At 43.8% G+C, this 27,736-nt stretch overlaps 1 protein-coding gene and 1 long non-coding RNA gene across 2 annotated transcripts in view; one reads left to right on the top strand and one right to left on the bottom strand.

The window, feature by feature from the left end:
- Positions 1-516: 516 nt before the first annotated feature.
- The window catches only part of RBM19 (RNA binding motif protein 19), a 56,180-nt gene continuing 28,960 nt past the window's right edge, over positions 517-27,736 (top strand). The window contains exons 1-15 of the mRNA XM_069961417.1: positions 517-627; positions 3,780-3,962; positions 4,052-4,177; positions 5,774-5,806; positions 6,838-7,027; positions 10,284-10,465; positions 12,173-12,247; positions 14,414-14,492; positions 15,051-15,122; positions 17,335-17,535; positions 17,801-17,931; positions 21,694-21,812; positions 23,978-24,074; positions 24,160-24,270; positions 26,430-26,630. Coding sequence (XP_069817518.1) covers positions 592-627; positions 3,780-3,962; positions 4,052-4,177; positions 5,774-5,806; positions 6,838-7,027; positions 10,284-10,465; positions 12,173-12,247; positions 14,414-14,492; positions 15,051-15,122; positions 17,335-17,535; positions 17,801-17,931; positions 21,694-21,812; positions 23,978-24,074; positions 24,160-24,270; positions 26,430-26,630 — 1,836 coding nt within the window. The 5' untranslated portion in view covers positions 517-591. The remainder of the gene's footprint in view (positions 628-3,779; positions 3,963-4,051; positions 4,178-5,773; positions 5,807-6,837; positions 7,028-10,283; positions 10,466-12,172; positions 12,248-14,413; positions 14,493-15,050; positions 15,123-17,334; positions 17,536-17,800; positions 17,932-21,693; positions 21,813-23,977; positions 24,075-24,159; positions 24,271-26,429; positions 26,631-27,736) is intronic.
- On the bottom strand, positions 10,280-27,704 carry LOC138785445 (uncharacterized). The gene is made up of 3 exons (XR_011362107.1): positions 27,596-27,704; positions 17,123-17,239; positions 10,280-10,436 (listed from the first exon to the last, which is right to left on the bottom strand). It is a non-coding gene; the product is annotated as an uncharacterized lncRNA (long non-coding RNA).

Genomic DNA, 27,736 nt, shown 5'->3' with positions numbered 1-27,736 from the left:
TCACACAGCCGCCTGGCTCCTACATCTTTCCTCACACGGCGGTTTGCCTCCTACATCTTTCCTCACACGGCGGTTTGCCTCCATGTTTCCTCACACAGACATCTGGCTCCTCCATGTAGGTGTTTTGCCTCTTAAAATAAAACTACTCACCTATCCCTAGATCCCCCGCACCTCCCGCCTTCTGTTCCTGAGATTCTACTCTTTTCTTCCCCTCAGACAAGGGCAGATGACGGCAGAATCACATAGAGGCGCTGCCCTTACCGGAAATCACCTCGGACATAACGGGAGCAGGTATACCCGTTCAGTTATTCTATAGTTATTAACACTTAGAGCGGCCTTAGGCCGGCCAGACCCCCTTCCATTCCCCCACAGGCAGGATCGCGGTCATTACGCCCCTGCCGAGCAAGATAGAAGAGAAAGTGCGGCAAAGCCCGCCTACAGGAAAGCCACGCCCCTCCTACTCTCGCGTGTCCGTCTCGTTCTGAGCGAGAGCGCTTGGTTAGACACGTGATGTAAACCAAGATGGCGGCGCCCACGAGCAAAACGTGAAGCTAGTTCGGGATTCAGCTACTTGGTGTTGGAGATATCAACATGTCGCGATTAATCGTCAAGAATCTTCCTAATGGGGTATTTAACACTTTGTTTACTATTTAAAGATGTCACTATCCCCGATCCATCTCGGGACTGTCTGGTTCTACTACCATGCTTATCTGTATGTACATGTATGTGGTTCTATCGATCACTGACTGATTTGTCCTTATTGTTACTTGTTAGATTCTTTTCGTCCGTTTAGGTTGGGTTTTTACACTTTAGAGCTATGAATTTCCTGCTGTCAGGGGTCACATGGCAAATCCTAAAGACCACATCCTGCAAAATCCTGTTTCATGAGCAGCCTGTGGTTAGGGCTTCATGCAGTGGAAGCTGTGAGGCTGCCCAAATGTCATCAGAAACCATGTGGACGTATTGTGTGGCAGATTTTCTGATAGTTAAAGGGAATCTGTCAGCTCTGTACCAGGCACAGAGCTGCAGGTAGGGGATATGGAGATAAAACAAATGATGGCTTTGTCTTTGCATATGGTCATTTGCAAAGTTATAAAATTGTCTTTTTCCATTGAAGCTGAAGTGCTACAGAAGAGATGCTGAGCAACAGCATGCACGCCTTTCTCCTCTCCTCCCCTCCTCGTCTTTACTGATTGACATATAGGGCTCAGTCTTGTACGTCAATCAAGCAAAGGGGTTGTCCCGTGTTAGGCAACTTTTAAAGGAGAAGTCCGGCAAAAAAAATTTTTTAAGTATTGTAATGCCCCCTAAGAGTTATACAAAATACCAATATGCACTTATTACGGGAAATGCTTATAAAGTGCTTTTTTTCCCTGCACTTACTACTGCATCAAGGCTTCACTTCCTGGATAAACATGGTGATGTCACTTCCTGGATAAACATGGTGATGTCACTTCCTGGATAAACATGGTGATGTCACTTCCTGGATAAATATGGTGATGTCACGACCCGACTCACAGAGCTGTGCGGGCTGTGGCTGCTGGAGAGGATGATGGCAGGGGGATGCTCAGTGTCCCTCAGTGTCCCCCTGCCATCATCCTCTCCAGCAGCCACAGCCCGCACAGCTCTGGGAGTCGGGTCGTGACATCACCATGTTATCCAGGAAGTGACATCACCATGTTTATCCAGGAAGTGAGATCACCATGTTAGCCAGGAAGTGAAGCTTTGATGCAGTAGTAAGTGCAGGGTAAAAAAGCACTTTATGTGCATTTCCCATAAGTGTATATTGGTGATTTAACTTTTGGGGGCAATACAATAGTTTAATAAAAATTTTCTCCGGACTTCTCCTTTCATATCTTGCTGCTGTTAAGTAGAAAATACTAAAGAGCTTATGCTTTATTGTCCGCTTTTCTCCTGATTCCTCCTATGTTGTTGTCAGTGTCCCCAGCTAACTGCAACGCTTCCAAATCCGAGAATATCTTGTCTCGGGAGTGAAAGCCCACTCAGCCAATCACTGAGACAGGACAGCACTACGGCCAGTGATTGGCTGAGCAGGCTGTCGCTATTGAGACAAGTTTGTCTTGGAACTGGAGGCACTGCAGTCAGCAGGTAACACAAGGGGAGCACAGATAGGTAAGTATATTCTCTTTACTGTTTTCTACATAACAGCAGCAAGATATTAAAAGTTGCCTAACCCTGCATAACCCCTTTAAGCGAATGTACCACTTTGCATACAAAAAATGGCTTTTAATATCACCTGGTTGGTGACAGTGCGGTCTATTTTTTTTCAAACTGCCACCCAGTTTTTGCCGTACAACAATCTGAGTATGATCCTAAACTGGGATTTCAAAAAATGCTGCTCCTCCGCCCATATACAAGTCCACAATATGCAAAGAAAAGAACACTGTTCACAACTCTTCTTTCTTTTAATCTGTTTCAAGTTGTATTTCTTTTTCAAATTTCAGCAAATACATGAATTTTCATGAAATTGAAAACATATCACCCAGTACAAAATAGTGGCTTGACAATGGAAAATTTGCTCTTGAAACGTCCCGTGTAGTATGGACTTGAGATGATTTTATTCCTCTCCATGGACAACCTTAGAGATGCCGAGAGCTGAATCAGGACATGTATAAGGACTCTGCGCCACTATTTTGCACTGGGTGATATGTTTTCAATTCCTTTCATGAAAATGCTTGTATATGCTGAAATTTGAAAAAGAAATGAAACTTGAAGCAGATAAAAAGAAAAAAAGTGTTGCAAAGTGTGTTCTTTTCATTGCATATTGTGGCCCAGTTCTTGCCATCTGCAATAAGGTCTGCTTGGTGCAGTGGAGGCAGGCCCAGCACCCCCAGTTCAGCGATATTGGTGCAGTGAGCCCACCTGCAGTGCCTCGAGGAGGCCTAATTGCAGATGGTTGGAACAAGGTGATTCGAAAAAGTGAACTGTGTCACTGGGATCTCTGCACCAGCGAGGTGTTATATATATATTTTCCTGTATGTGAAATAGTACAATCACTTTAAGGGCCCTATTCCACGGGTCGATTATTGTTCAGTTGTTCGAATCTAAGCGATAATCGTTCGGTTGAATAGCAGTTAACTATTAACGACCGAAAGAGAAATCGTTGATCGTTTAATAAGACCGGGACCTATCTTTATCGTTAGTCGTTCACTAATCGTTTGCATTAAATAAGACATAGTTCGGTCGTTCGCAGTAGTGACGAACGCAATAGCGACGACAAGACGACTGCAAGAACAATCATAAGTAACGATTATCGTTTCATGTAAATGGGTGAACAAGTTCAGGTCTTTCGCAATAGCGAACGTTTATTGTTAACGATTTTGCAAACGATAATCATCCCGTGGAATAGGGCCCTTAGACAGGGAGGATGTGGGAGGCTTGCATGTTGTGGCTTAGCATCACTTGTGTGGCACTTTAGCTACCCTGCAAATAGCCATTAGCAAAGACAAAGCCGTGATTTGTTCTATCGTTTTATCACTGTGTCTATAACTTTGTACCTGATATAGACCTGACAGATTCCCTTTAATGACCGCATAAGGAAGAAATCATACAGCTAGTCGATTGGTCTTTCAAAGTTACAGAGCGGGCAGAATAGTAATGTTCCATTGTTTTGATATCTCTATTGTGACCGGTGACACTCAAGTCCAAAATGGTTACCTTTCTTTACTTGTATGCTATGCTGCCATTCATTTTTTTGTGTGTTGTCTAAGCACAAGTTATTTAAACCATGATTTTTTTCCTTTTGTTGTCTTCCAAAGATAAAGGAAGAGAGATTCCGAGAGCTGTTTGCTGCCTTTGGTAATTTAACTGACTGCTCCCTAAAATATACAAAGGACGGCAAATTCCGGAAATTTGGCTTCATTGGATTTAGCGCAGAAGATGAAGCTGAAGCAGCACTTAGCCATTTCAATAAGAGCTTCATTGACACATCCCGTATTTCTGTAAGTAATTCAAATCTATCAATGGTGGTGGGGAGTAGAATGATACATTTTCCTTTGTGGTCACTGAATTTTTTTTTTGTGTGCCAAAGGTCGAGCTATGTAAATCATTTGGTGATCCTACTAAGGATAAAGCTTGGAGCAAGTATGCCAAGAATAAAAGCAAAGATGTGGCAAAGGAAAAGGATATAAAGCAGACAACAGAGGACAGTAAAAAGGTGAGCTTACAGAGGGCATAATAAACCATAAGAATATTGTGCATGTCGCCTGATTGTGGCCTTTTAACATGTCCTATTACACCAAACGATTATCGTTTGGAACAAAGTATGCGAAGTATGGCCGATAATTGTTTTGTGTACTAGGACCTTTACCCTGCCGAAGGTCTAAACACACCACAGTTGGCATTGTAATTAATGTTTTAATGGAGGTAGATAAGATGCCAGACAAAAGAAAGAGAATAAAGGGAACCTTTATTTGGAAATTCAGCAGCAAAGAGCTGGCAGTATTACATAAGTCTTGAAAAAGCGGAATTTATCAGACATGGTGTAAAGTGAAACTAGCTCAGTTGCCCCTAGCAACCAATGAGATTCCACCTTTCATTTTCCAAAGAGTCTGTTAGGAATGCAAAGTTAATTCTGATTGGTTGCTAGAGGCAACTGAGCTAGTTTAACTTTACACCATATTTGATAAATCTCCCCCATTACCTTTTCTTCAGCAGTCTGTGTCAGATTATCTTTTGCTTACCTGTCCACCACTGCAATTTGCTAATAAAATGCCATTTTATGATGTGGTAAAATGCCAGAGAGGCATGGCCCAAACTGTTCATATCTCCCATCTGCTATGGCCACACCTGTTTGCCACATCACAGCAACAGCATTTTCAGCAGATTGCAGTGGTGGACAGGTAAATGAAAGATAATCTGTGTATCCTGCCCCGGGACCTATAGAATACTGTCTGCATTTTGCTACTCAATTTCCAGGTGTTAGGGTCATTTTAAAGATCTAATAACAATAGTGCACTGATCCGCCCTGCTGGCGCACATCCTTCCCATGATATAAAAAAGACAGAGGCAGGGGGTTGCGGGAACATAATAAAAAAAAAAAAATATATACTTACCTATCCTTGTGCCACATAGCATGGCTCCCAGGTCCAGCTCACAGCCGTCAGTCTCCTTCAGCTTCTCCAGCTGCAATGTCACGTACCTGGCTGAGCAATTGCCTGCTCAGCCAGTCAGTGACTGGGGCAGGACACCGCTACAGTCACTAACTGGCTGGGTGGCCAGGTGTTGCGGCTGGAAGAGCCGGGTATGTGGCATACCTGGATTCCAGATGAAAATGACAGTGGGTGGTCGCCAGTGAGACTCATAAAGCAGTGCTACAAAGGCACAGGGACGGGGGAGCATACAAATAGTCCTGAACTCAGTGCACTAAACTGTTTCGTTTTCATAGCTAATAAAGTACACATTTCCTGAAAATGGTGCAGAGGATCAAGGTGAGAAAACCTGCTGTTAGTTTCTTCTTTAGTTGAAGTTTGGGCAAAAAAAAAAAAAAAAGCTCCAGGGCTAAGTATAGTTTTAAAAAAAATCTATATATCTAAATCTATATTTGACTACTCTGGGGTAATATGTTACCACAATACTGGGGAAGTTTTTCTGTTATATACAGACTCTAAATTACCACTGTTTATGGCCCTATAAAAAAAATATATAATTTTTTTTTTCTGATAACAGCAATACAAATGCTACTTACATACTATTTGGTAACATTACTGTGTGTTACACAGTTTTAATAGTTTTTCGTTTCCTTATTTTCTAGGCAAATACAAAGCAGAATTCACTTTTAGGAGAAGTAAGTATTTTTCAAGATTTGGCAATTCTTAAACACAACATTTTATCTCCGATTTTTTATTCATGTCTGTCATTTGAAATGTCGCCCATGTTATGTAATGGGGACGGGATGTCATTTGAGCTATATTTTAATTTAAAGACCTGTAAAAGTGTGCCACTGAGACACAGCATGGAGTCTGGTGCAGAAGCGCTGAACATTGCATAACTGACTGCACATTATAATGGTTTATTTGTACTGATAATATAAGCATTATTTACAGCATGTGCCACATTCTGCAGGTTTTGCGGATTTAGGCCATGTTTACACAACGTAAGTTCCGCAACAACGGCCGTGATTAGTGCGGAAGTTGCGTTGTGCTGCAGGTTGAGGGAATCCCGTCCGGAGCATATAAACTCCCTAGCGGCGCAAGGAGAAACTGACATGTCAACTTTTGGCGGACGGTACAGTACTCCCTACTACACGCTCCATTGTGTGCAGTAGGGAGTACCGGCCGGGATGATCTTTTCTGACACCGGCCGGGTCACGGAACGGACGGTCTCATACAGCGTCTGAACATATTCTTAAAATGAACTCTGTAATGAGCTGTAAGGAACAGGGGATTTGGGTAAATTGGTCACTTTATAGTTAGTGAAAAGGTCTGTAGCAGCAGCTAATGTCCATCCAGCTATAAGGATAGGCAATAGAGATGAGCACAACTCAAGCATGCATCATTCGGCTGATTGGCGCTTGTTTATCACCTGTGATTGTTGATTATAAGACGAGTACAGTATTTATAGCACTATCCATTATGTATTGTACCTTCTGTATTGTTTCTTTGGGTCTGATCAGTTGATGTCATCGCCTTTTAGGCTGTCAGTGATTGGCACTTTGCACTTTATAATTATTTGAATAAAGGACATTTATTTTCATCTTGGAGCGCTACAGTCTTTCATATTTCATGGATTTCTAATAACTTTATGTAACATCAGATATCTGCAAAATGTTTATCTTTTATTTAAAAAAAAAAAGTTGACTGTTTGTCTTATCTGCAGCTAGAAAAGGACAGTGGTTTCCAAGAATTTCTCAATGTGCACCAAAACAGGAATAAGACAGCTACCTGGGCCAATGATACACTGGCGGAGCCTATAGAAAAGGCGAAGGGCCGTTCCCAAGACGATTACCTTAACTTTGATTCTGAATCAGAACATGATTCTAGTGATGAGGATGGTGAAAACAACACAGGTATAAACCCTTTATCTTCCATACAGATTGGCGGCTTCACGGTATACTTAAAGGAGAAGTCTGCCCAAATTTTTTATTAAAGTATTGTATTGCCCCCCAAAAGTTATACAAATTACCATTATACACTTATTACGGGAAATGCTTATAAAGGGCTTTTTCCCTGCACTTACTACTGCATCAAGGCTTCACTTCCTGGATAAAATGGTGATGTCACGACTCCCATAGCTGTGCGGGCTGTGGCTGCTGGAGAGGATAATGGCAGGGGGTCGCTGAGGGACACAGGGCACTCTGCCATCATCTTCTTCAACAGCCACAACCCGCACAGCTCCGGGAGTCGGGTTGTTACATCACCATTTTATCCAGGAAGTGAAGCCTTGATGCAGTAGTAAGTGCAGGGAAAAAAGCACTTTATAAGCATTTCCCGTAATAAGTGTATATTGGTAATTTGTAAAACTTTCGGGGGGTAAAACAATACTTTAATAAAAATTTTTGCCGGACTTCTCTTTTAAAAATATTGAACTGTGTTTAGGCATCTATTCTTTTGTTAAGGGAGTAAAAAACCTACATGTGATGTATTTGAAAACCAAACTATAGCCGGCTAGGGCTGTGCTCTGTTCCACCCGGATGCTTTTTATTTACAATCATTGTGGTAGCGGTGGTTTCGGAAACTCATCAGTAGAAGAGGGAGAACGCATCATCTGTGTAAGTCGGGTGTCAAACTCAGGCCCACCAGCTGTTGCAAAAGTGCAATTCCCATTAACAGCTGGAGGGCCTGAGTTTGACCTGTAATGTAAGTAAATAGGTACCAGGGTGTAACAGAGCTTGTGAGGGGTGTGTACTGCAGCTCTAGCAGGTCACAAATTGTCTCTATAGCCTTTAAAGGGAACCAATCAACCCCAGGGCTGATATTGTTTTCCAGGAGCGCTGTATAAAGCCCCTGCAGCAGCCGCGGCACGTACCAGCGGGGAAGTAGTCATTTGGGTGGCCCCCCAGCCCGTATCTAGTCACCGTGCTCTGCCTGTCAGCGCGATCCGCAGGATGATTGACAAGCAGAGATGCAAGTAACAGACCTCTCTGCCTGTCAATCATCCCCTCCTAGCGCGCTAACAGGCAGAACGCTGTGACTAGACATGGGCGGGGAGCCGCCCAGATGACTACTTCCCCGCCTGTGTTTGTCACACGCCTGGAGAATTGGGCTGATTGGTTCCCTTTAATAAAATACAGGTAAACTATCAGCAGGTTAGATGAATCTTACCTGCTGATATGTCCCTAAAGCGCATAAGGTGCTGGGGATGAAGACAAGTTTCTTACCTTTATCTTCTGTGCCGTTTCTATGCAGTTTGTAGTTAAACCTCTAGGCTAATAATAATAGTAGTAGGCTAGACCAGTGCTTCTCAATTCCAGTCCTCAGGCCTCACCAACAGGTCATGGTTTGAGGATATCCCATACAAAGAACACCTGTGATAATACCTGATGCACTGAGTATAATTATATCACCTGTGGACTGCTAAGGAAACAGGGCTGTGGAGTCGGTAAGCCGCAGCTCCGACTCCTGAATTTTATCAGGACCGACTCCGACTCCTTCATAAATGGCCGGTCAGATACAAGGGGAGTTATTTATCACACTGGTTCAGCAGCTTCTCCCTAATGTCCTACATGATCCTGGTGCAACTTCTGAGTGAAAAAAGGAATACTGTATATAAAGCAGCTTCTCCTGTGTGTGCAGAGGATTCAGCCAGTCTCCAGCCTCCATGTCCTGAACAACTCAGAACTAGACTAGATGGAGCAGGTGGTTTTTCCTGCTGACAATCTACGATGTTTATAACTAATATTCACCATACACAAAGAAACACTAACACTGCCAAATATCTGTGATACAGAGGGGTCAGCCATACTGATAGAGTCACACATAGTGATGTTGAGGGTCACTGTGGGGGCAAGCAATAGCACACACACACACACACACACACACAGCCTGCTGCAGCCATAGCGCGCGCACACACACACACACACACACACAGCCTGCTGCAGCTATAGCACACACACACACACACACAGCATGCTGCAGCCATAGCATACATACATACATATACACACACACATAGCCTGCTGCAGCCATAGCGCGCACACACACAGCTGCTGCCATAGAACACTGAAGAAAACCACACAATCTTCTACCAGAGAGAAAACACCACACTGAGAACTGAGGTTACTGCTACACTACTTATGTCTTCTCCTCCTCCTCTATATTACACAGGATATCTTCATATTACACTACTGCTGAAATACAATCATCCAGCATCCAGGAAGAGAACAGCACAGATCTCCCCCCACACAATGGACTCTTCCAGCTCAGAAACAAACTGCCAAATAGTGACTGACAACTTTTCCCTGACCACCCTTATGCAATAGAGCCAGTGTCCTATTAGAATGTTGCTCATAAAATATATTGATGAGCAAAACTTATAAAATTCATATCAAAACTCAATTCTAAATTGTTAAAAGATTTTTTTAAAGCTGGAGTCGGAGTCGGTACATTTTTTCTCCGACTCCAGCCAAAACTAGCTCCGACTCCAGCCAAAACTAGCTCCGACTCCACGACTCTGACTCCACAGCACTGTTTAAAGGAAATCCTCAAAACATGGCCTGTTGGTGAGGACTGGGATTGAGAAGCACTGGGCTAGACTACTGCCCCAGTGCAGTGATCCAGCCCGCCTCTTTTCTGTCCACTTTGCTGATATTTATTAGAAGGGGCGGATCTGTGCACTGGGGGGTGGTAGCACCAAACCACCTTATTAGTATAGGAAATAAACTACAAACTGCACGGAAGTGGCGTTGGAGATGAAGGTAAAAAAAATTACCCTCATCCTCAGCACCTCATGCAAATCAGCATATCATGTATATCTACCCTGCTGATTGCCTTTAGGGTATGCCCCTCACTTATAGCTATGGCATTACTGCTGTGCTTAGTTCTTAATATACATGAAGTCCCACTCCCTTTGCTGCCCGTCACATTTACAAAGTACATTTCTGGGCTGTATGAGTAAAGTTAATAGCGGAAAATTGTGCGGCTGGAAACAGTGCTGGGGGCTATATAACACCGTATTATAGCTGCAGGCACAATTTAGTCATAATCGGTTCCCTTTAAGTAAACGACTAACAAAATGAAAATGCTGGTTTACATGTTTTTTTTTTTTCATAAGACATATATGAATGTGCAGCAGTAAGATTTTAAGCAATTTTTGGTGATTTGTAGAGGAGAAGCTTGCCTTACAATCCAAGATTTCAGACATGGACTACCTCAAATCAAAGGTAGTGAAAGATCCCTCTACCGTCTTATCCGGAGATGAAGGAGAGAAACAGTCAGACCAAGAGAAAACTGCTGCCAAGAATAAAATAGTTGGGTCTTCTGAGAAAAGCAAAGCAGGGAAGAAAGAGGTTAGTGATGTCATTTATAAGTATTGAATATTTATACAGGTTTGAATCGGTAATCTACATTTCTCTAATTTATGCCAGCTATGAATTCTGCACTACAATATAAGCACCTGTCTATCCTGCTCCCTATTACACATTACTGTGCATGAGGAGACAATGCTTCCTGCTGTGTACAAGGGCCAGCACCATAGAATGTACATGCCAGTTGTAGCCTAAGAATAGGCTCTCGTAAAGATACATTTAGTGCATCTTACCTTTTTCTAAGGCCTAATTTACATAAATCTGGCGGCGTTTCCCTCCGTTGCAGTAGAGCAGCACCGGAGGGAAACGCATCTCTGAACTGATCCCATTGTTTTCAATGGGACAGTTCGAATAATCCGTTCAACAACTGATGCCGCCGGACTGGCTGTACGGCAGAATGTAGCGTGCATCATTCTGACGTACGGCCAGGTCAGCTATCCGTCACCGCATCCACTAAAGTCTATGGGGCGCCGGAGGCATGCCGTGTGCAGACACTTGCTTTATGCATCCTCCGGCTTTTGCCTCCGGCGCGCCATAGAGAAGTCCCTGTCCCTGCTCCGACATTGAAGTGACTGTCACCTCCTTTTTGTATTCTGACATCTCTACACAGGTGTAAAGGGTAAATTTAGCAGTTTTCATACCTTATTTTTTATATCATACGTCATGGTGCTTGTTCAAGTAAAAAGTGATCTTTTATCAACTGCAGATTGTGTTAAGTGGACGGGGCATCGTGGAATTAGCACCACTTAGCCCCGCCCACAACACAACAGTTGGCCCCACCCCTCGCCGGCCGTTGGAACAGGCTGGCCGAAAGGTCTAGAGCCCACCCCCTTTATGTCGGCCAACCAATGGGCGTCAAGGGGGTGGTGCCGACAGTACCATTGTGGGCGGGGCTAAGTGGCGTTAATGCCACGAGGCCACGCCCACTTAATACACTCTGCAGTTGATAAAAGATCACTTTTTACTTGAACAAGCAATATGACGTATGATATGAAATAAGGTATGAAAAATGCTAAATTTACCCTTTACACCTGTGTAGAGATGTCAGAATGCACAAAGGGGTGACTTTAAACTCTTGTGACCCCTGGACCCCCCAGCTCCTCTATACAGTGCAGCACCATTTAGGACAGGGGTAGGAGCCTTGCCTCTCCAGCTGTTGCACAACTACAGCTCTCATCATGTCTGGGATATCCAGGCCTGATGGGAGTTGTAGTTTTGCAACAGCTGGAGGGCCAAGGTTCCCTACCCCTGCTCTAGAGGACTCCCATGTAAAAGTTGTCCACGATATTTTATCTCCTATTCCGGTGCTGACCCCTATATAGATGGCCCCCTATATACTGTATTTGAAAAAACTGATGACAACTAAAGGAATAAACTGATGGCAACTGATATAAACTGATGGCAACTGATGGTTTTTCATAAAAAAAATGATATAAAACCTAATTACCTTTTTGGCATCAGTTGTGATATCAGTTGCAGTCAGTTTTTTACAAAAAAACAAACAGATGCATCGTATATATGTAAACTAGGCCTTACAACTTAGTTCATACCAATGAGTGTATGTACTGTATGATTTTATCCTGTATTGTGCATAAGATCTCCTTATGGATTTTTGTGAGCAATACTAGTTGTGTGCTTTTTACATGTGACTTATAAAAAAAAGTACTTTTTTTTTTTTAAATTCCTTAGAAACAGCCTGCTCAGACTTCACCTACAACACCATATACTGTCAAACTGAGAGGAGCTCCATTCAACGTAACTGAAGTATGTAAAAGTTTCTTTAGTAAAATGCGATGCTGTGTGTGGCACAAGAACATTATGTACATGATTGTGCAATTAGACACTGGATTTAATTTGTTCAGTTTGTTGTGCATTTTTACAATAATACAAGGGAATACACATCCTTAGTGGTGGCAGAAAATGTCTCAGATTTTGGAGTACGTTTATGTAAAGTTTTCAGCATTGCGACAGTGCCCTGCATGTTGTAGAATTCTTTCAGATTTTTTATCTTAAGGGTGGGTTCCCACATACTGGAATCGCAGTGGATTTCACGCTGCCAGTTTTCAGCAAAATTCGCTGCAATTTGTGGCACTGTAATTTTGAATAGGTTTAGAGTGCTGGGAATCGCAGCGTAAAGCGCAATCCCCCTTAACCTGTGACGGCCAGGTGAATACTTTTACCGGTACGCAACCCGCCTTCCTGACACCCTGCTCAGCCAATCAGTGCGTTGTCCTGCTGCACCCACTGATTGGCTGAGTGACGCGTCAGGGAGCCACAGAAGAAGGCTGGAATGCTGAGTGGTAAAGAACCACCAGGGGGCCACAGGTTAAGGGGGATGGGGTTTACATAATGGCAGCGAAATGAAAATTCTCCTGAGAGTATGTAAACCTATTTAAAATGACAGTGTCGCAGTGTGAAATCCATTGCAATTTGCTGCGTGCAAACCCACCCTTAAGGAGTATTCTGCTCAGAATTAACTTTTAATATGTTGCTGTCTATTTTTACCTTTCCAAACTCTCCTGGCTTCCTCCTACGTCATGTTCGTTCCTTAACTGAACAGTCCCGCCTCCATTTTCGAGACAGATTTATCTGCCAGTGACAGCTAGCTCAGCCAATTACCGAGTATGATGGGACAGCACCGTGGGCTGTCACTGAAAGACAAGTCTGCCTCTAAAGTGGAGGCGAGATTGTTCAGCCAGGGGCTGAATATATGATGTGGGAGGAAGCCAGGGGAATGCAGAAAGTTAAGACTAGCTTGTTTATGTTCTGTGCACTCAGCATATTGAAAGTCAATTTTAAGTGGAATACCCATCCAGCATATATAATGTTTGTTAGGTTAGATTTAAAAAAAAAAAAAAAAAAAACCTACTGAATAAAATTGTGACCTATGAAGTCGTGCAATAAAATCACCTTTACATAAAGTTGACATCTGCGTTAGATGTTCCATTAGAGAAGAGAGGGTAAGCAGTTATATAAAGACAATAATAGAAAAGAAATACCAATAATAATAGAGGGACTTCTCCTAGTCTATGGTTCCTGAGAAAAGAAGGCAGAAAGTCCATGTATAGAAGCAGATCTCTCTGTGGTCATAAATCATTGCATTTATTTGATGGATATGTTGTGTTTAAAAGGAGTGGTCCACAGTCTAGCAATGGTGAGCCAAGGGGCAGTATCTTACTGGCCCCCTTTTGCAAAAGTTTTGAAGGCTAGGAGTAAGAGATAATAATGCTGTCTTAGGAGTCTCATTTGACAACATCAAAGTACTATAAAGAGCTGAGACTTTTTTCTTAAAAATCCAGATCTAAGGGTATTCTTCAGCTAAATGCTCTTATCATAAGAAAATGTAGGGGCACTTAAAGGGGTCATCCAGCACTAGAAAAACATGGCCACTTTGTTCCAGAGACAACACAACTCTTTTCTCTAGTTAAGGTGCGGTTTGCAATTAAGCTCCATTCATTTTAATGGAACGGAGTTGCAAATCCCCATCCAAACTGGAGACGAGTTGTGTTGTCTCTGAAAGAAATAGCCTATGTTTTTCTAATGCTGGATAACCCCTTTAAGATTACAGTAAAGGGTGCCAGGGTGTAATAAACCCAATTACAACGTTTCTTAAAATCGCCTGGACTATTGATTTCTGCAAAAAAAAATTTAACGGCATTGACTTTAAGAAGGAAGGTGGAGATAAAGAAAAGTCTCCAACTAACAAATTCTTGTATAAAATTAGAAAATTGGCTTGGTGTGACCAGAAGAGATCTATGGTGGACTGTAACATGGCACAGGACTGTGTTAGAGCAGGAGGGGAGAGGTTTGGAGATCTTCTTGTTGGAGGAAGGTGTTTGTTATGTATGTGTTATATAGGATTAGAAAAAAACACTTACTGTAGGTAGGTACTTCCTGACATTTACAGAAAAATTTCCTTTTTGTTTTTAGCAAAACGTTCGAGAGTTTCTTCTACCACTAAAACCAGCAGCTATTCGAATAGTGCGGAATGCTAATGGAAACAAGACTGGTAAGTTCTTGAGTACTTGAATATCCAAATATACAGGAGAAAGAGAAGAGGGCACTCACCCATTCGTGGCAAAATTCTTCTTTATTCATAAGATGTGCAGTTTAAAAGTCCATAGAGACATTTCTCATGCGGGCAGACGCCATACCACCTTCACGGCGTTAACATGATGGCCATTTCGCGCGCATGCCTCTATGGACTTTTAAACTGCACATCTTATGAATAAAGAAGAATTTTGCCACGAATGGGTGAGTGCCCTCTTCTCTTTCTCCTGTATATTTGGATTATGTATATACCTACATAGGAGGAGCACCCCACAGGCAACTCAGTCATAGCCCTTAGTGAATGGCGGCATACTATATATAGCCATCAATAGAGAGTAGTGCCGGTTACTTTTAGTAATCTTCTTGAGTACTTGTATGTACGATAATGTTAAAAGTGAACAGGTGATACTCCTGCCCCCTGTGTTTGTCAGTCAGCTGACCTTGTTTTTTTCCCCTTTGTGCGTATTACAACATGTGTGCTAACCCAGCAGTCATTGTTTTACCTATTGTCTTTAAGGTTATATTTTTGTGGACCTGAACAGTGAAGATGATGTACATAAAGCTCTTAAGAAGAATAAAGATTATATGGGTGAGTTACATGGAAGGATTTGGGATTATGGGCACAATGTAGACTCAGATTTTTATATCACACTTTTCGGCAATCATAGTTACTCTTGTGCTCTGTACTGTATTGATGCCATTGTACAGTTTGTCTGCAGTAGTAAGGTTTATTTTTGTGCTCTTAAAGCAACTCTGTACCCACAATCTAACCCCCCCCCAAACCACTTGTACCTTCAGATAGCTGCTTTTAATCCAAGATCTGTCCTGTGGTCCGTTCGGCAGGTGATGCAGTTATTGTCCTAAAAACAACTTTTAATCCTGCAGCGCTGTGTCTAACGGCCGGGGCTTACATTTGTATTTGCATTAGGCTGGCACACCTTCTCTGTCCTTCCTCCCCACCCTCCTCATCATTAGGAATTCTCCAGGTAGATTGCTTCCTATTCCCCACCTGTGTGTATAATGAACATGGGCTGGATCGTTAAGACACCTGTGCAAAGCTCAAACAGCAGTTAATGTTCCTGGATCATTCCTAATGATGAGGAGGGTGGGGAGGAAGGACGGAGAGGTTGTGCCAGCCTAATGCATATACAAATGTAAGCCCCGGCCGTTAGACACAGCATTGCCGGATTAAAAGTTGTTTTTAGGAGAATAATTGCATCACCTGCCGAACGGACCCCAGGACAGGTCTTGGATTAAAAGCAGCTATCTGAAGGTACAAGTGGTTTGGGGGGGACAGATTGTGGGTACAGAGTCACTTTAAATTTTACTTGCAGGCCTGCCAGAGATAAACAAGATTATGACCTTTGTGTTGGTCCTTAGAAAAAGGTGGAGGAGTCTTTTATCTGAGGATGCAGACTTCACTTTTAACAAATATCTGTCACCATTTTTGTAAAAGTGGCCATACGCCTTCCACAATCATTCAGCCATTAATTATCTCTCCCGTTGGATCCCGCACTCTCTATACACAGGAATGTTTGATATGGACAAGTACTCCCGTGTTCTCTATGAGATGGGGAGGGTAAAGCTTCTGCTTCCTCCAGAACGCTCTGACTGCGGCTTATCTCTCCTTTGAACAAAGAGGCCAGGCAGTGATTTTCCATCATGCCCGATGCCTTTCTCCATTGACATCATCTGTCGTTAGTAAACTGGTAAAGCCCCATAACCTTATACTGAAGGCCAAACCTGCTGCAAGCAGCGGATATGGCCACCAGTAGTATAGGGTATATAGGAACCTTTAGTCTGGTCATGGTAAACGGTGCAGATTTTCAAACAACGCTTAGAAAGGTTGTGATTAAAGATGAGCTAAATCAAGCATGCTCGAGTGCTCATCAATCATCGTTTAAATACCAGTGGCTTAAGAAGTTGAATGCAACCGTATGGTTGTATCCAGGTTTTCCCAGATGCCCTAGGACGGGCTGCATCCTACTTCTTCAGCCACTGGTATTCAATTTCTGATTGATCAGCACTCAAGCATGCTTGAATTGGGCTCATCTCTAATTGTCAGGGAAGGACCCCTTTTTGACCGCCCTGTTTTCCTAAGTTCCTATCCCTGTCTAAATTAAGTAATGCCTAGTGCTAGCGACGAGGAAATGACACCAGACAAAAAGTTGGTATAACCTGCTCTCTCAGCCGAGCTAGAAGTGCACTGATACCCTTTATATATAGACATTTAATACAGGCGGGGTTTTAAAGGGGTTATCTAGCGTTAGACAAACATGGCCACTTTCTTCCAGAGACAGCACCACTCTTGTCTCCAGTTCAGGTGTGGTTTGCATTAAGCTCCATTCACTTCAGTTAAACTGAGTTGCAAAACCTGCCCCCAAACTGGAGACAAGAGCGGTGCTGTCTCTGGAAGAAAGTGGCCATGTTTTTCTAACGCTGGATAATCCCTAAGGCCTAAATCATATACTTGTCACCTTCTGATAAGTCAGTCTAAATGTGAGCAGCAATTTGCTATCCTGCACAGTCGAGCTGGTTGAACAAGTCGTTAATCAGTACATAGGCTTTAAGGAATCTAAATATCTCTACCTGTTCAGAAGGTCGGCACCATTGTAATGGCCTCAGTAAATATACAAAATTTCACATCCTTGACATATTCACAACCCTTCTAAATGTTCATTGGGGGTTCTTGTCTCCTCTGGATAGCTGTCAATTGTGGGACAGAGACAACTTTAGTACACACATTTTTTCATTTGATAGGGAAAAAAAAATATTAACCAATACATACAACTCTATTTAAGGTGGAAGGTACATTGAAGTTTTCCAAGTTGAGCAAACAAAAGAAGCATGTCTCCCAGGAAAATCCCAGAACAGACCATGGGAACAACGTCAGAAGGATTCTGAGCTTGAAGAAGATTTGGCAGACTCTGGAAGACTTTTTGTGAGAAACCTGCCCTACAGCTGCACTGAGGCAGACTTGGAGGCGTTATTCGCTAAATATGGTACAAGTAAAAACTAGTTACCTAGTTAGAAGAATGTTTGTTCGTCATTAGGTTTGAGCGGACCTATTTGGGTTTGGCAACGTTACCTGAACGCTCTGCATTTGATATCCCACGGCCGAAGAAGTTGGATGCCGCCCTAGGGGGAGTCCTGGAGAACACGGATACAGTCATGATTTTCAGCCTTAAAGCTTTCTGCAACAAACCTGCTCAATTCACCGCAAGAAAAACTATTTCTTCATTAACCTCTTTCTCCGTACTCTCTTAGGTCCTATCTCTGAAATCCATTTTCCAATTGATAAACTAACAAAGAAGCCTAAGGGTTTTGCCTTTGTTACATTCCTCATCACAGAACATGCTGTTAAAGCATATGCAGAGGTAGATGGACACATTTTTCAGGTGGGTAGGTTAAATAACTGGTTATTTCATGTGGCGATCACTTACATAAACTGAGATTTTTTTTTTTTTCATTCTTTTCTCCAAATTAAATTTCACAGATTTTTTTTTTTTTTTTTTTTTATTCTCATGTTGTGTACACCTTACAGTAAAGTTTTATGAACTCCTACCGAAATGAGGGAGCTGATGTGTTTGTAACTATGGGAGGTTTTTAGGTGTGTCTGAAAAGTAGTTGTCTATAAGGCTTCACAAAACCAGAAGTGAGTTCAAAACACAGACCGTTTCTTTTCTGATGTGTCTATTGCACTCCTGAGTTTGGCTGAAATACTGTTTTCTATAGCAGATCAATATCTGAACTTTTATTAATTTTATCCAGTCTAGGTAGTCCTATGTAGAAAAAAAAGTCAAGCCTGCAAAAATGTTATATTATATTATTTATTATTATTATTATTATTATTATTATTAATATATATATTTTTTTCCTGCTCTCCATCCACTGACTGCAATTGTAGTTTTGAAAAATAAAGGATATTAGAAATTGAGGTTGTAAAGTCTACTCAGCCAGTCAGCGGCTGAGGTAAGACCCCACTATGGCCACTGACTGGCTGAGTGAACCTCACACGTTATGACCTAAGTCTCCGCTCAGACCAGTCAGAGGCCGGGGACCAAAAAGTGCATGTTATTTCTTTTATCCTCCCCAGCACTTGCTTAAAAAAAAGGGTCTGGCCCAGGGCTCCAGATGGCGACCAAATGGTCGCCAATGCGACTGACATATTGCAAATGGCGCCCAGATTTATTAATCTGGGCGCCATTTGCGACTGGCCCCGGAGGCGGCGCGCTGTCTCTTTAAGGACAATCAGCTGCGCTGCTGCCTTCCCGTGTGCTTCCCTGACCTCTCACACAACCTTGGCTCCAGTGGCATAGCTACCAGGGTCGCAGTGGTCACCGCTGCGACCCGGCCCCCTACGAGGGGGGGCCCGCGAGGGCCCCCCCTTGCCACTGCACTGCTCCCCTCTTAAATTACTCTTGTGACCGCAAGCATTGATTTGCTTGCGGTCACAAGAGCGGGCTCGTCCGGGCCCCCGGCTGATGCGCGGCTGCCGGGGGTGTCCCGTCCTATCCCCGGCAGCGCGGCACATCAGTGAGCTGCCTGGGGCCCTGACTTCCGGCACAGGAAGTGCACGTTAGAGACGCTTCCTGTGTTAGAAGTCACAGCCCCGGCGTACAGGGAGCTCACTGATGCGTACGCTGCCGGGGATAGGACGGGACACCCCCGGCAGCCGCGCATCAGCCGGGGACAGCGCCTGAAGAAGAAGAGGATCACCGGGGGAGCTGGTTTTCAGGTGAGTTTGTGTGTTTTGTTTTTTTTTAAATACTGCTTAGCATAGAGGAAAGGGGGGACATCTATAATGGGGGGAAGAGAAGGGGGGGGCATCTATAATGGGGGGAAGAGAAGGGGGGGCATCTATAATGGGGGGAAGAGAAGGGGGGCATCTATAATGGGGGGAGAAGAGGGGCCATCTTCAAGGGGGGGGAGAGGGGGCCATCTATAAGGGGAGGGGGTATCTATAAGGGGGGGAGAAGAGGGGCCATCTTCAAGGGGGGGGAGAGGGGGCCATCTATAAGGGGAGGGGGTATCTATAAGGGGGGGAGAAGAGGGGGCCATCTTCAAGGGGGGGAGAGGGGGCCATCTATAAGGGGAGGGGGTATCTATAAGGGGGGGAGAAGAGGGGGCCATCTTCAAGGTGGGAGGGGAGGGGGGCATCTATAATGGGGGGGAGAGAGGGGGCATCTATAATGGGGGTAGAGGGGGGCATCTATAATGGGGGAGAGGGGGCATCTATAATGGGGGGGGAGAGGGGCATCTATAATGGGGGTAGAGGGGGTCATCTATAAGGGGAGGGGGCCATCTATAAGCGAAGGGGGGTGCAACATGCAGTGGGGGCCATCTATATATTCTATAAGGGGGTCACATAGACTCAGGGCTACCCACCAAATGAGGGTGTAAAGGGGACAGTACAGATGTGCAGTGTGTATAGAGATGAGGATGGTGCCAGTGTGAGGAGCCTAATATGTCTGTCTGGCAGATTCTGTGGATTCGTGGCTCGGAGAAGTTCTCATAACGGCCCAGGACAGATGGAGAAGAAGATGAAAAGGAAAGAACTCCGATCAGAGAAGACGTCCCCTGTGAGTCACCTGATATATCTGCGCTGTAATTTATATGGTGTATACAACCTGTGTGGAGCTGCTTCCACCTCTATATGAGTGTATGAGGTGATAGTGATCTGTGTACAGTGGATCTTATTCAGTAGCAGAGGTGGTGTTAGTCAGTATGTGGCGGTGTTAGTCAGTATGTGGTGGTAATATTTGTTACTTGTTATCCGGTACTGTGTTTTATTGGTCTCAGTTTACTGGTTTTGGTCAGTAACAATGTGGTGGTGATGGTAGTGGTTGTGGTGTGGCGTTAATATTTGCCCCTTGTATACTTGTATTATTGGCAATATTGGTCTCAGTATAGAGTAACAGTATGGCGGTAATATATATGGTGATAATATTTTCACTTCCTATATGCTGGTGTTATTGGTAATATCTGTCTTGGAGTGTGTATACACACACATACACCTACCAGTAGCATCACTTGGTCGTGAATGGGGGGGGGGCCCAAGTTGACCTCTCGCACCAGGGCCCAGGAGACATTAGCTACGCCCCTGCTTGGCTCCGCCTATATTCTTCAGCCAATCGCGTTTCTACCCAAATTCATGACGCAATTAAAGAAGAACCAATTAGCGTGAAGGCTGCACCAAGCGCTAAGCGGGACATTAAGCACACGTATAGCGGGGGACCCGGAGGACCCGACTCGGACCTCACTACTGGAGAGCTCGGTAAGGGCGCAGAGCTGCGGGGGGACTACAGATGTCAGCATGGCCTCCCTGCAGCGTCGAGTGTCAGCACGTCAGGGTAGAGAGCCGGGGGGTAACTATGGCTGCACTGGGTGATATATATATAAGTGTAGGGCAAACTGGCTGCAGACACTGGAAGATAGATATATGCACAATTATTATTATCAGGGCCCCTCAGGTGTCTGTATTGTAGGGGGTCACTTGCATTAGTCACTAGGTGAGAGATATATCTATCTATATACACATCTTGTGGGGGGTCACTATGGCTGCAGTCATAAGTCTAGCTCAGTATGTATAGACTGTTGCAAGCTTTCAAGTTCAGAAGAGTAAGCCTCATTAAAAGGCTAGCCAAGTGAAGCTGAAGTACTGAGTCAGACTGTATATGGTTGTCAAGTTGCAAGTTTCCATGTTGAACGTTTTCAAACTAAGAAAAGAAAGGATCTAAATGAGGATGCTGCCGTGGCCTCTGCACACAGTAAGTCCCATTTAACATAACATTAATTTTACATGGTTTAAAATGTTGGCGACCAAATATTCTATTTGGCGCCTAAATTTTTCAGGTTAGGAGCCAATGGCTCCTAGGTAAATTTTTTAGTCTGGAGCCCTGTGGCCGGACTTTTCATATGTCCTAGGGACATCAAAAAGGAGTGTGCAGACCCCGACTGATCAATAAAACGAGCGGGGAGACAAGTGGGCTGCTGCATGCATCTCACGGCTCTGTGTCTATGAGACCTGTATGGACAAAAGGAGAACAATAACTGATTGATAGTATTTGACAGATTTCAGTTCCAGGGAGTTGATGAAGATCGGTGCTCATATCTTCATATCATAACATCATAACATCTTTCACTTTTTCTTTTTTTAGGGCCGAATGTTGCATGTTCTTCCTTCCACTGTGAAAAAGGAAGATGAAGGTGAGGTGGGATCAGATAATTCTGGCTTTAAGAAACAAAAAGCTTTGAAGGATAAAGCTAAAAGTTCCAGGTACTGCCTATAGTTCTGGAGTCTGGAGACAACTTTCAATATTTTCATTCAGGAATAGGAAATTGCTACGTGTGACTAGTCACCTTTTTATTATATTAAAGCTGCTATGGTTTGTAGTATGCAAGCTGCAAAGAAAATTACGCTCCAGCCCTACCTAGGTATAATTCTGCTGGTTAGAAGCTTCATGTTACACAATACCTTATTGTTTCTTCTGATCAAAACGCTAAAATATTCAGATTTTGGAATCCTAGGCTCTGTGCTCGTTGCATCACCTATTTTAGCAGTCGTGCAGCACGAACGATCGCTGTGTTGTTCATGCCGCAATTAACATTCATTGATATCGGCCGCACATCTCCTGCCTACGCAGAGGGATATGTGGCCGATAATGATAAATTTTACCGCAGCACCAAAGATTCAATCAGCCGAATAACAGATGTTTTCCCACTCATTGGCTGATCGCTGACACTTTTAATCAGCCCGTGTAAAAGGGCCTTTTAGTCCATCAGCCATGTAGTGGTAAATTGTGGTTTAGGGTGCAACATCAGCAGATAGCAGCTACAAGTGCTGAGTTGATTAGGGCCTGCTCACCTGAAATAAAAATGAATAAATAAAAAAAAGGCATTGTGTGCTTAGACCTCCAAAGCATAGAAACAGAAAAAAACACTTGACGTTCATAAATCAACATTTCCAAAAATTAAACATCTGGATTACCGTTTTTGCAGTTGTGCTGTAGTGTGTGACATGTGCCAAAGAGGTCTGTTCACATGGAGCATTTTACACAGATTTTGTATCAGTTCTGCAATGCAATCCAGCACAAATCAGATGACCTTCCACATCCTATTTATTTGAAGTGGGTGCTAAAAATCCCTCAAATCCCCCCCAAAAAATAGTAAGACATTGGCTTATAGTAAGACATTGGCTGTTCTGTAACCCAGTGTCAGTGAAGTTCATCCCGGTCAGTACTGCGGTACCGGCCGGATGATCTTCATTTCTGTTGAATTGGGATGCAGGTGCATTTGGGTGTGCCTGCATCCCAATTCACCATAGCACACAATGGAAAGTGCGTCCAGAGCTGCGCTTTCCATTGTACGAACTGACAGTTCTGTGCGGCCGTTATTCAATGAATACTATGTGTATACACTCCAGCCGGTATTTGTCTGTGCAAAGAACATTTTCTATTAATCACGGCCGGTGTTGCAATGTGCAACAACGGCCATGATTAATAGAAAATATACGTTGTGTGAACATAGCCTAAGGCCATGTTCACACAACGTATAACACCCGGCCGTTCTGTGATCCGGCTGGGTCACTGAACAGATGGTGTTACTGACGATCATCCCGGCCGGTACTGCTGCATTGGCCAGGTGATCTTCACTGCTGCTGAATTCGGATGCGGGCGCATCAGTGCCGGAGCCGCACGCTCTATTGTGTGTACTGACATGTCCTCTGCGGCTGCTATTTAATGAATAGCAGCCGCAGAAAACTGAAATGTCCGTTTTTTGCGTGGCCGCTGGGGATCCCGGCCGGAGTGTATACTATGGGGGGTATTTATGAAGAGCGTCTTATATTAAGCCTTGCCCCTTTTTCACGGCAGTATTCAGGAGGCGTATGCCTCTTATTGAATCCAGCCAGCTGGGCACCCGAATCTGCACCGGGTGTACCAAATCTACACCTGCTTCCAGCAGGTGTAGATTTGCATCATGATTTGCACCAGTGAACAGGCGTAAATCATGATAAATGAGTTGTGGGAGGAGACCGTGCCTCCTCTCCGCCTCATCACGCCCCTGCAAGCTCCCCAGCCCGCCCATCGGGCGAGCGAGACGCACAGGAGGCTTACGCCAGGAAGAAGGGGCGAATCTGCACCTTCTCCCTGGCGTACTCCTCTGGCGTAAGCTTCATAAATCTCCCCCTATGTGTATACACTGCGGCCTGGATTCCTTCTAGCTGCAGCACAGTGTAAGTTCAGTATTAATCACGGCCGTGTTGCAAATCGGCAACAACGGCCATGATTAATACTGAACCTAAGTTGTGTGAACATGGCCTAACAGTGTAAATATAGACCTCTGGCACATTTATTGATTTTCCATCCTATTCTCTGAAGTAGACCTGTGCTGGTAATAATGCCTATTATACTGTACAGCACTTTTTTATGTTCTTACTTACAGTTCTCACAACTGGAATACACTGTTCATGGGGACCAGCTCAGTGGCTGAGGTCATCGCTCAAAAGTACAACACAAGCAAAAGCCAAGTCCTGGATCATGTGAGTTATCGCCCAGACTACTTACATTGTGGCTATGTGTAAAGTGTATTTAATGACCATAACCCATTTCCTTTTTTATCATCAGGAAGGAAAAGGTAGCGTTGCCGTCAGAGTTGCACTGGGAGAAACCCAGATAGTTCAAGATGTGCGCCGCTTCCTGCTGGAAAATGGAGTTTGTCTGGATTCTTTCAGTCAGGTAACGCTGTGTTAATGGTTGAGGTCTCACACATTTGCCCCTTGTGTTTTCTCAGATGATGGTTCACTGCTGAACGTTTGTATAAAACAAATCATCCTCTGTTACCGAGCATCACGTAGTTATCTGTGATCTGTGGCATCTTTGCATAAAACAATCTTTACTGTGCAGTGTCACAAAGGTGGATCTGTAACACCGCGGCCAGCCCACTCTCTGACCACCACTCCCCTGCCCACTCAGTATGTAGAAATGCTGCACAGTGAAGATAAGCCAGCTGTCTTTCCTTAGAGGTGGTGTGGGTGAGACAAAGCGGTGGATGGAAAGTAGTCTCGGAGACCAGTCTCTATGACATTGTTACCGCAAAATAAAGATAGTTTTTCACAAAGCCGCCTGATCACTGAGCAAAGCTAGTGGTACCTATGCGATGCTCGCTTAGTAGGTAACTGGAGACACAGATGCAGTGGTGCCTTGGGTTGGGAGCATAATTCATTCCAGGACCGTGCTTGTAATCCAAATCCACTCTTAAACCAAAGCTAATTTTCCCGTCAGAAATCACTGATATGCAGACAATTGGTTCCACATCCCCAAAATAATGATTTTGTATTCTGAATAACATGTAGAACAGATGAAACAAACTATGAGAAACAGCTGAATATGTGTTATAATGTATAGTAAGTGCATAAACCTGAAAAAACAGCAGCAGTTTGTAGATACAGGATGGACATGCAGATCCTCATAATGCAGTAGTGTAGTACAACAGGCTAGAATAGAGAAGCAGGGCTGCTGTCAAAGGTCTGTGTGGTCACATGACAGCAATGGGGAAGGGGTGCGTCTTCATGAACCAATTGGGAAGTGAGAATCACAGAGCTGAGTGTGAGTGCAAAAACATTTATAGCAGCAGTGTGTATAGCTGCGTGTAAGTGCAGGCACATTATAGCAGGAATGGAGAGGATGGGAAACACAAGGGCTGACAGAGACTGCAGGGAGCATGAAGGAATGAGCAGGGCACATGTGGGCACAGTATAGCATTACTCTCTGTCCAGGAAGAGAAGGGTTACAGCTATGAAGAGTCCACAGTCCTGTCCCCTGATGCAAGCCCCAGCCTGAAGTGGATCTGCAATGATTTGGAAGGTGAGGGAGACGTCCTGGGTCAGAGTACAGTGCTGTAGACCAGTGCTTCTCAATCCAGTCCTCAGGCCTCACCAACAGGTCATGTCTTGAGGATTTCCATAGTATTTCACAGGTGATATAATTATACTCAGTGCCTCAGGTATTAGCACAGGCGTTCTTTGTATGGGATATCCTCAAAACATGACCTGTTGGTGAGACCTGAGGACTGGAATTGAGAAGCACTGCTGTAGACCAAGCTATGCAGACCATGCCCCTCCCACCCAGTACAGGGAGCTCTTACACCAAAGCAATGCTCTTAAACCAAGTTACAATTTTGAAAAACTGTGAGCTCTTTTTCCAAAACACTCTTAATCCAAGTAACTTTTAAACCAAGGTACCACTGTATATGCATATCTGTGCTGTCGGTTTCCCTTTTTTGATGGGCTATTCTATCCAGTCACCTTCACCCACACAAATCAGCAGGATGAAGGGGAGCATAAAAAGGGACTGAGCTGCAATACAAGGTCCAGCCATATGTGCCTTTCTGAAAAAATGAAAGGGGTTATGACCTCTTTATTTCTGCTGATCAGAAAGGATCCCAAGTGCAAAGCTTTATTAACAACCATCAATGGCTAAAGATGAGCAAACCTTGAGCACGCTTGTGTTCGTCCAAACCCGAATGCTCGGCATTTGATTACCGGTGGCTGAAGAAGTTTGATGCAATCCTAGGAAGTCCTGGAAAATATGGATACAGCCTATGGCCTATTGCTGTATCCATGTTTTCCTGTCAGCCTTAGGGCTGCATCCAACTTCTTCAGCCACCGGTAATCAAGTGCCGAGCATTCGGGTTCGGACGAACACAAGCGTGCTCCAGGTCCGCCCACCTCTCTTAATGCCCAATTCTAAGGACAATATGTATGTACCAGGAAATTACTAAGAGGCCAGTCTATATACAGCAGTATGTCACGCCTATTGGCCAGTAAGAAGTTGGGGGTAAAAATGAATTGTTTTTGTTTAATGGGTCATCCTTTTCCCTTTCTTTCCTGCATCAGGCTGCATCACCGCGTAGTAAGACGGTAATTCTAGTTAAGAACCTCCCCGCTGGCACTCTGGCTTCAGAACTGCAGGAGGTGTTTGGACGTTTCGGAGACCTAGGAAGGGTATTGCTGCCAGAAGGCGGAATAACCGCTATTGTGGAATTTCTTGAACCAACCGAAGCTAAGCAAGCTTTCCGGAAACTGGCGTACACAAAGGTGGGTGCACTGCGTTTAAAGGGTGTATATTTTTCTTTGCTCTTTCGCAATTGACTACATCATTTTGTCTTCCACAATCATCCTCTTGAATGTGATGTAAATAGGACCTTACACAGTCACAGCAGTAGGAGGTGGTATGCATAAGTTTAATGTCATTGCCATTAGGGCCATCTATTTGATGGACTCCGTGTATGATTGAAGATCTTTTCTTATTTAAAAATTGTTGTTGCCATTGGGATCTAGTATGAAGGTTATGGCCTTGTTGCTATATTTTCAAACTATTCCGTGAAAAATCATGCGTTAGGCAAAAAACATTGGTCTTGAAGGGTTTGTAAAGGATTAGAAAATGTGGTAATATAATGTGAGATTTGAGGTATTTCAATGTTTTTGACTGTAAAGATCAGTATATCTTTGGAATTTTTCTGTTTAGATACTGCTGGCATTTTTATTGAAGAGAAAACCAATATCTATTGTTTGTCTTGTGTAGTCAGTCTCTTAGCCATTGGTTATCTTCCTAGAAAGCACTTATGATATTTTAAGAGACTCTGTCAGTAGGTTTATGCTGCTCTATCTAAGGCACACAGAAAAAAAAGACAAGTTTGGTCAGCTCTCCTAGAACACCATTCACACTAGGTAGGAGCAACTTGCTATGGCTGAAATTGTAAACACAGAAAAATGCAACAGCTCACCGCAATGGCAAGATACAGACCCACTTTAGACATGAAAATAGTTAAAAGCAGCCCCCCCCCCAACTGCTAAAAAAAATTCCCACAAAAATAATGAGGCTCTTGGTTACCATTTGCAAACAGTGTAAACCACCCCACCACGATAAGGTGACCTCATATCGGGGCAGACCCTACACTGTACTATGGCCTCTCCATGGCGTGTTATACACCTATGCTCTGGGCTCTATCTAAAGGTAAAAGTAGTGACAGAGAAGCTTAACAGAATAATGTATCACTTACATTGTTCTGTAATCCAGAGATATCCTCCTGAATAACGTAGACAATAACTAGTCCTCTTCATTATGTGCATGAGCCCAGTAGTCCTGGATATTCACGAGAAGCAGAAAACTCCTCCCACCAGCTGCTAATTGGCAGTTATCT

The sequence above is a fragment of the Dendropsophus ebraccatus genome, chromosome 3, assembly GCF_027789765.1.
Source record: "Dendropsophus ebraccatus isolate aDenEbr1 chromosome 3, aDenEbr1.pat, whole genome shotgun sequence".
NCBI classification, from domain to species: domain Eukaryota; kingdom Metazoa; phylum Chordata; class Amphibia; order Anura; family Hylidae; genus Dendropsophus; species Dendropsophus ebraccatus.
The sequence above is the reverse complement of the archived record's forward strand: the minus strand, read 5'-3'. Positions and strand labels throughout refer to the sequence as shown.